This window comes from Tachysurus fulvidraco, chromosome 18 (genome assembly GCF_022655615.1).
Source record: "Tachysurus fulvidraco isolate hzauxx_2018 chromosome 18, HZAU_PFXX_2.0, whole genome shotgun sequence".
In the NCBI taxonomy this organism is placed as follows: Eukaryota; Metazoa; Chordata; class Actinopteri; order Siluriformes; family Bagridae; genus Tachysurus; species Tachysurus fulvidraco.
Window position 1 is genome coordinate 16997953 of NC_062535.1, and position 9626 is coordinate 17007578.

At 37.6% G+C, this 9626-nt stretch overlaps 1 protein-coding gene across 2 annotated transcripts; it reads left to right on the top strand.

Annotated features, from left to right (window-relative positions):
* Positions 1–33: 33 nt before the first annotated feature.
* Positions 34–8505, top strand: LOC113636424 (GTPase IMAP family member 4-like). 2 transcript variants are annotated; one of them, XM_047803556.1, is made up of 6 exons: positions 34–94; positions 304–363; positions 1270–1389; positions 5761–6028; positions 6194–6275; positions 6403–8505. In XM_047803556.1, the coding sequence occupies exons 2-6, from the start codon at positions 326–328 to the stop codon at positions 7317–7319; spliced, it is 1425 nt and encodes a 474-aa protein (XP_047659512.1). In that variant the 5' UTR covers positions 34–94; positions 304–325; the 3' UTR covers positions 7320–8505. The 2 variants fall into 2 exon arrangements, with proteins under 2 accessions (XP_047659512.1, XP_047659513.1); XM_047803557.1 differs by lacking the exons at positions 34–94; positions 1270–1389 and having other exon boundaries at positions 323–363.
* The last annotated feature ends 1121 nt before the right edge of the window (positions 8506–9626 follow it).

Consider the following 9626-nt stretch of genomic DNA (forward strand, 5'->3'; position numbering starts at 1 on the left):
CTTCCACATTACTGTCACATCAGACCAAGGAGAGAAAGCTGTAAATAACTGTAGGGTTTTCAGGTCATCCATTTACTGGGTTCATAAACAATAGGTACTTTTTTAATTATATTTTTTATATGCTTATAATATGTATTGCTCTACCTCAATATGTCGAATGCTAACATTTAAAAATATGAATTGTTTGAAAAATAAATTGCTGCTGATTCGTCCATTTTTAGTGTTTTCTTTAAACTATGTGCTTAGATTTGTTTAGGTGAAAGTTTTTTATACGTGGCTTATTGTGTTATAAATTGACACTAGACAACTATAACAGAAACTAACAATGGAGCTGAAAAGAAAAGGAGCACCGCCTTATAACAGGTAATAATCTACCACTATATAGGTTTATATATTAAGAATGCTATTTAAACTAGTATTATTTATAGTGTGTTATGTAGCAGTTTGGCGTCGTGTCTTTTTTACCGTAGAAAAGTTACTTTCGTTTTCATAAACACAGTATTTCGAAGACACTTGTTTTAAATGTGATTTCTAAATGAAATTCTAATGTGTCGTTTTAGTCATTTTGGAATACAACAGATTCGGAATTATTTCGAAAATGCTTTTGAAAAGATGTGAGAAAAGAAAAGAAAAATTAAATTGGGAAACTGCACTACCTGAAAGCTTTCAGATTTCAGGGGCTTTTAATAATCTTCCTGCTACAGAACGGTTGTCTTTATATAAGTTATAAATAAACTCATTAGAAATGAACATACATACAGCACATTTACAGTACCTACACTAAATGTTTTTACACTGTTGCAAAAAAAAATGGGGGAAATCTTTCATGTTAAACGAAAGCATTAAATTAAATAAAAATACATTTACTAATACCATCAGTTAAGAAATTGTATTGTTGTTGCAAATTTAAATATTCGCTTTTAAATACATTTTTAAAAGGTATTAAGAGACAGCGGAAATCTCTGACACCAAAATATTTCACTTATTGCTAAAATAAAAGGGACCTTTCAGCTTAGTAGACCATCAAACACATCAGATCACAGTGACCTTCTCTGTGCTCACAATATTAATACATTAATTTTACTGAGGAATCTTAAAATCACAACTTATATCAAAATAATTGGGCCAGGAGAATAATAAGTACATATTATCATGGAAATCTCTGTGTGTGTGTGTGTGTGTGTGTGTGTGTGTGTGTGTGTGTGTGTGTGTGTGTGTGTGTGTGTGTGTGTGTGTGTGTGTGTGTGTGTGTGTGTGTGTGTGAGACAGTGGCAGACAGGAACTTTGCAGACATTCAGTGACATCTTACGTGAAAATGGAGACAGATGCTTCTATGGACCTGAATTCCAGTTTTAATAAAGAAGAACCAGATCATTCCATCAGTTCACAGTAAGGGAACGGAATAATGGTACAAATCTCTGAATACAAATCTACTCTAAAACTCTACTTATGGTTGGTGTTACATGTGGGTGGTGTAATGTTGTAATGTTGTATTATACAGGGAATTTACCTGTAATATCAATCTCAAGATATTTCCAATACATTTTCTTTTGTAAAACTGCAACCATATCATCTCTCCTCATAAGAAGTTTGGTTACTCTCTGTTCAAAAATAAATGTTGAACAATATGTTTAGGTTTAGGAGTTCCCTTGGATGGTTGGTGTTAGAGTTGGTCTTGGTGTGCCATGCTAATCTTATTCAAGGTAGTGTTACAACCCAGTCCAGGATTGGGCTGCACAGAATTATAGCTCGGGCTGAATGGATAGACATACAGAAGTGTAATGATAGTTTTTGGGTGGGGCAAGGATGCATGATTTTAAAGTGGTGCAAAATAGTGCAAAACACAGAAGAAAAGTAATAGTACAGTGGTGATTATTAACACCATATCAGCTGTTCAGTGCAGAAACAGCCACAGAAAATAAGCTATTTTTCAGTCTATTTGTTCTGGCTCTGAGATAACTGTAGCGTCTGCCTGATGGGAGAAGCGTAACTGGTCCGTGGTTGGGGTGAGAGGGATCTTTGATGATGCCCCTCGCCCTTTGCAAACAGCGTTTTTTGAAAATGTTCTCCAAGGTGGGTACCACTACCAGGATTGGGGGAAAAATTAACTCTTAGATTTGCACAACAGATCACTGCACTAACATGTACTGTAATTGTTCATATTTCATAGAACAATTATTCAATTCAATTCAATTCAAGTTTATTTGTATAGCGCTTTTTACAATAGACATTGTCTCAAAGCAGCTTTACAGAACATAAACACAGAGCAGAAGGTAAACATAATTAATGATAAAGGAAATAACGAATAATAAAAGAAATAAGAATTAGCAGAATAAAAATTCTAGATTATTATTAGATATATATAGTTCACAATGTGTATGTATTTATTCCCCTATGAGCAAGTCTGAGGTGACTCAGGCAGCAGTGGCAAGGAAAAACTCCCTTAAATTGGTAAAGGAAGAAACCTTGAGAGGAACCGGACTCAAGGGGGAACCCATCCTCATATGGGTGACACTGGGGGTGTGATTGTAATATACAGTCAAACAAATGTTGTATTGGTGTAAGGATCATGGACTTTGGATCTCCTTAGTATCACAGAGTCTAACTGGAGATGTTTCAGGATTCTTAGAGTCGGCCTCGGCTCAGTGGACGTCCAAAGGCTTCGTCCCACAGAGGACGTTAGGAGCTGGTACAGTGTCTGGATGCCTTGGGATGGGTATAAAGAGAGAAGCAGTGGAAAGGGATTAACATATCTGCTGTTCATAAAAATGTGCAAGTCTGATGTACTAGTGCATGATACGATAGGATGTATTATGTGTACGCCTGACTAAAGAGATGAGTTTTTAATCTACGTTTAAACTGGGAAAGTGTGTCTGAGCCCCCAACACTATCAGGAAGACTATTCCAAAGTTTGGGAGCTAAATAAGAAAACGCTCTACCACCTTTAGTAGACTTAGATATTCTGGGAACTACCAAAAGTCCTGAGTTTTGTGATCTCGGAGAGCGTGAAGGATTGTAACGTGTTAGAAGACTAGTTAGATACATGGGAGCTAAACCAATAAGAGCCTTGTATGTAAGTAGCAGCAGTTTGTAGTCAATTCTAAACTTAACAGGTAGCCAGTGTAGAGATGATAAAATTGGGGTTATATGGTCATACTTTCTTGTCCTAGTGAGAACTCTGGCAGCTGCTTTATGGACTAACTGTAACCTATTTATTAAAGATGCAGGACAACCACCTAGTAATGCATTACAATAGTCCAGTCTAGAGGTCATGAATGCATGAATTAGCTTCTCAGCATCAGATACAGACAGGATGTTTCTCAGCTTGGCAATATTTCTAAGGTGGAGGAACGCTGTTTTGGTAGTATCAGCGATATGATTTTTAAAAGACAAGTTGCTGTCTAATATAACATTGAGGTCTTTCACTGCCGAGCTACTAGTAACAGTACATCCCTCTAAATGGGAGTTAAGTTGTGAGAGTTTCTGTGCACTGGTTTTTGGACCTATGAGTAGTATTTCTGTCTTATCGGAGTTTAACAATAGAAAGTTGCAGCTCATCCAGTCTTTTATCTCACTAAGGCATTGAGTTAATTTGGACACTGTGGCTATTTCATCTGGTTTTGATGAGATATATAACTGTTTGTCGTCAGCGTAACAATGGAAACTAATCCCATGTCTTCTAATAATGTTCCCTAATGGAAGCATGTATATAGAGAAAAGCAGAGGTCCGAGAACTGATCCTTGAGGGACCCCATAATTAACTGGTAATAAACTGTATATAAGTATGTTATTCTAATAATATATTCACTTTTAAGTGTTTTAAAAGAATTCATGTGCAGAACGATAAACACTTTATTAAGGAAGCAACCAAACAGATCCGAATAGTAAGGAAGCTCAATAAAACAGGTAAGCAGTCAGTGAGGTTAAAGTACAGAGGAGAGCAAGGCAAACAGAGAGTAATCCAATAAGATAAGATAAGATAAGATATACCTTTATTCGTCCCAGAATAGGGGAATCTCTTTGTTACAGCAGCAAAGAGAAAGAAATAAACATTAGTAATGGAAATAAACTAAAAACATACAAAGAGCACTTGGCTAAACAAAAGCTTGGTACGCACAGAGTGACAATACTTCACTGGTGTGTGAAGTGCATGCCACTTAAATACCTGGAAGGAACAAAGAAGTTAGTATTCATTGGAACATCTCCTTGGGGGAGTGGCTGGGGTTGTTCTCAAACCCATATTAAATTATATTGTAGGCTTCTATTGTCAGGGATCAGCCCGGACTTCTGGCCATGTGTTATTGTTGTTGTCACGTGTCTGCCCCCCCCCCCCCCCCCATCTGCTCCTCGCTGTTTCCACACCTAATTGTATCTCATTGTCTTTCGTATAAATGTGAGCCGCGTTGCCGTTGGCAGTGCGGAATCATTAGTTAGTTCGTCCTTTACTGTCTTTTCTTTATTGTTTATTAAACCCATTCATTTGAAGCTATCCTGTGTACGGGTCCGTCTCCTTCCTTCCCTGGTTGTGACAGAATGATTCCGCTGACAACTCGAGGAGAACGTCACCTCACTTCATCCGCGGGGGGTGTTGCAGGCCCGTGGTGGAAAATTTCTCCCACCCTCCCTCCCTTTTCCTCAGTTCGTCGAGGCGAGAGTGTGGCCGCGGTGCGTCAGGAGACGCTGCTCGGCACGTTAGCTAAGCTGTGGATGTCGCTCGTCCCTTCAGCTCGGTGGACATCACTCGGGCCTTCAGCTCTTCTGTGGACTTTGCTCGGCCCTTCAGCTCAGATGCGGACGTCGCCTCGGACCTTAAGCTTGGCTGTGGACGTCGCTCGGCCCTCTCTGGCTGCACCGCCGTGTGCCCTGCTCCCCCCACCTGCCTCGCCGTGTGCTTTGGCTCCCCTCGCCTACCTCGCCGTGTGCCTTACTTCCCCACCGGCCTCGCCGTGGTCCTTGCTCCCCTCACCTGCCTTCACCGTGGTCCTTGCTCCCCCCATCTGCCTTTGCCATGGTCCTTGCTCTCCCCATCTGCATTTGCCATGGTCCTTGCTTCCCCCATCTGCTTGCCCCCCCCCACCCCACCCTCTTCGGACCTTGTCGGGATTTGGCGTTTCGGGAGCCATGCCTCAGGGGTACTGTCAGGGATCAGCCCGGACTTCTGGCCATGTGTTATTATTATTGTTGTTGTCATGTCTCTGCCCCGCCTTCGTCTGCTCCTCCCTGTCTCCACACCTGTTCCTAATTGTATCTCATTGTCTTTTGTATAAATGTGAACCATGTTGCCGTTGGCAGCGCGGAATCATTAGTTACGTTTAGTCATTGTTACGTGTCGTCATCTATATTGCTTTGGTTCTCGTCATTTACTGTCTTTGTCTTTATCGTTTATTAAACCCCATTCATTAGAAGCTATCCTGTGTACGGGTCCGTCTTCTTCCTTCCCTGGTTGTGACATCTGTCAGTCACAGGATCAAATAAAGTCATGTACAATGTACAAAAAAGTGCAGAAGATGGAAGGCAGAGATTTGAAACAGGGATCACACGACAGGCACTGAAGGAAAATCACAAAACTTGAAAAAGAATGGGTTTTATACTGAAAAACTGTGGGATTTTACAGGGATTTAATACAGCAGTCACGCCGGTCTTCGGTGTGAAGTATCAACATTCGTTGCTTACCGAGCCGTTCATTTTTTTGCCACGTTTAAACAGGATGATGTATTTTAAATGTGAATTTACAAGTAACCAGTTATCAATTTCCAACAGAGAAAAAGAAAAGAAGATACAAAAGAAAGAAGAAGGACAGGAGAAGAAAACCATGTATTACAAGTTAAAGGAAATGAAAGAAAGCAACACCAGACTTAAGGAAATGTTGGAGGGAGTGACTACACAGTTGACTGAAAAGGAAGAGGAGAGCAATAGACTTAAGGGACAGTTACAGGAAGTGAATACACAGTTGACAAACAAGGAAAAGGAGAGCAATAGACTTAAGGAAAGGTTACAGGATGCCAATCATTACAACAGGAAATTAAAGGTTAGTATCATTTTATGGAAACCATTTTTATATCTCACATCATACTGTCTCACTGTTATAGATCAGAATGTGCTTACTACATATACCTGCCTAAACATAACTGCCTCTTAAAGGACTGGTTGTAAAATATCAATGTCTCAAAACATTTATCTGCCTATTCTGTAGAAGAACATTCATTCTTTCATTTGGCTGACCTCCGTTCTGGTTCTGGTTCCACTGGGTATTGGATTATATTTTGGTTTTAAAGGTAAATGCTGATGAAACAACAGCTACCAAATTTTAAATCCAATATTCCCACTAAAGTTATAGATTATGCTGTAGACCACAGTATTATCCATATTATCTGCTTTGTTTTGTATCAATCTGCTTTTTAGGACATGAAGTGAATCATCCTGAGCTTCGACTGATGTTAGTGGGGAAAACTGGAGCAGGAAAAAGTGCATCAGGAAACACCATCCTGCGTGAAGAAGCCTTCAGAGTCGAGGCATCTCCTGCATCTGTGACCACAATCTGTAAGGTGAAGAACAAACTCCTGGATGGAAAAAACATCACCATAATTGACACTCCTGGTGTCTTGGACACATGGCTAATTTCGAACCGAAAGGCCAATCATGCACATGATTGTATCTCCATGTTTTCTCCCAAACCTCATGTCTTCCTGCTGGTGATCAGGCTGGGAAGATTCACGGTGGAGGAGAACAATGCTGTGAAGTGGATTCAGGAGAACTTTGGAGAAGAAGCTCTGAATTTCACATTGATTCTGTTCACTGGTGGAGATCTGCTGGAAAAAAAGCCAGTGGAGAAATTCATCAGTAATAGTTATGAGCTCAGGAATCTTGTAGATACCTGCAAAGGTAGATATCATGTTTTAAACAACTATGATAAAAGTAACCACACACAAGTCACAGAGTTGTTAGAAAAGATCAATGTAATGCTACACTTGAACATGGGTTACTTTTACACAAAAGAGAGTAGTAACTTTAAGAGCAAAGAGATGGCAATCAGGCAGGAAGAGGAATTCAAGAGGAAAGCTTTGAAAGAAGAGCAAAAGAGCAAAGAAATGGCAATCAGACAGGAAGAGGAATTAAAGAGGAAAGCTTTGGAAGAAGAAATGAAAATGGAGGAGAGAAGGAAGATAAATGAGATGGCAATGAATCTGAGGGAAGAGCAGTATGAGAACAAAAATCTGAAGGCAGAGTTAGAAGGTGCATATAAGACATCTTTCTGGTTTAAGGTCTCAGCTGGCTTCATAACTCTAATATTTATCATTGTGTTTTGCAAAAAGAAGTAAACTAGTCGAAGCATTGGGGGATTTTCACAGCTAATCAGGCCATGGCTTAAAATAATAGTTTGTGTTATCTTTAAAACTAACAGCAAATTGAGTTTAAACTTACCCGTTTTCTAAGTTGTTGTTTTTTTTGTTTTGTTTTTTTCAAATACTTTACATACTATCTTACTTACAAAGGTTTTACAAATGATAATAATAATGGAGTACACAAAATGTTGTGTTGTCATGTTAGGATTTGTAGTGAATGTATTTAGATTTTTTTTTTTCATTCATTCATCTAAGTGAAAATTTCTAATTAATCAACTATGTCTTGATTTTTTTTTAATGCTTCAAGACTACTGAACCCCTGTCAATGTTCGAGAACATTGTGGCATGACCATGAAAATTCTTTTTCACATACATTTAATTTTACATTATTAAGAGCTAACACTTTTTTCCTAGTAAAAAAAGATATTTTCATGAAAGGTACTTGACAGAGAAATCTTTTGTAAGTCTTAGGGTTGAAATCAGTTATTAATTAGGATCTCACTGAAGGTTTTGCCTCTGTCCTGTGCTCCATTTTGTAAGACCATTTCCTCACAGAGGTATTCCATTAAATAAACACAGGTCATTGTTGGTAAAATTTTTTGTGAAAACTTTTCTATAACTATTTTAATATTAGTGGAATCTTTTATATTTCTATTATTTGTGAATTTATGTTCTATATTTTATTTGGATACATGTGTTTAATTTTCGTATTTTGTTAGTTCTGAAAAAGTTCATTCAAATACATTTATTAAAATATTTAACCTTTACTAAAGAATTTAACAATGTAACTAAAAAAATTCATTCTAAAGCAATCATTGACGGTGATATTCTGTTTTGTTTTTTGTTAATCTGGGTTCTAAGATGAGACTGATTGTGATGGATGACTCTGGTTCACTTCCAGACTAGGAGCCTAAGGGATGAAGAATTAGGGACCTGAACAATACATCTCAGATTTTGAATAAAACATGAAAAACTACAAACATAAAAATACTAAAGATTATTGTATATAAATACCAAAGACATTTGGTTCTGCTACAAAACAGGACACTGGTGACAATATTGTTTTTTTTTTACAAAAAAATAATTACAAAAAATATCCAAAACAAATGAGACAAACTGAAACAATGTGGGTTCAATGAGGATTGCCCAACCGCGCCCCCCCCCCAAAAAAAAAGTTATTTAAAAAAATATCGCACTCCCTATTGTGAAAAATATATGCGTGTATGCCTAAATAATTGTGTAAGTAGGAAAAAAAAAACAAAAAACGCAAAACTGCATTTAGAAACAGTAGAGTCCCCCCTCCGCTTCCTCACAATGGTTTGACACACTGCCTGCTTTCCGAGTACATCTCACATACTCTGCACACACGAGTCAGGTGTGTGGCTGCGGCTTATTATTTTATTATTATAATTGTATTATATAAATATAATAATCTTATTATTTTATTCACTTTAAATAAAGCGATTCTCTTTAATGTAGCTGATGCAGATTCATTCATAAATATGTGTGGCAAAAATGCTGATTACCGACGTCATTTTCCATGAATCTGCTGTATAAGCGATTAATATCTTACTGTATCTAGTTAACGTTAGCTTGTTTACAATAGCTTGTTGCATAGTGCACTGTAACCTTTAACCCTTTTTTAATTCCTAGTTTTTATTGTTGTGATTATTTTTATGATAATTTTACTTTCTTTGAAGAATTTTTAATGACGCAGTCTCCATGCTACAATAATAATCTTTATAAGTACAATTAGACTATTATTTGTGTCCCCCCTTCAAAAATTGCTCATGAGAAATTTTATATTTATTGTCCCCCTACTGTTAAATGAAATTTACGCCGATGTGTTCATGTATATAATTTCTGATTTTTTTAACACCATGAAAATGGTAACATTGTGTATGTCAGAAGATCATGTTGGTGAAATGCGAAATATAAAATTCAGTTTTTATTCTGCATATTTTGAAGTTTGTATTTTTTAGTGGTGTAATGAATCTCATCTGTGCTCATCAGAGATTTGAGTATAATGAGCTTCCTTATGTAACATAAAAAACTTTCGTAATGCAATCAAACTTAAATATGTTAACTTCAATTCATGACTTTTGGCAGACACCTCATCCAGAGCAAGTTACAAATTTAAACAAGTTACTCATTTAAACAAGTGAGCAGTTTGCTCAAGGGTACAGCGATTGTAGCACTTGGTGGTAGTGCTGGGATTTGAACTTGTGACCTCCTGAGCAGTAGACCACCATCTTGACGACTGAGCTTCCACTGAACCCTTTC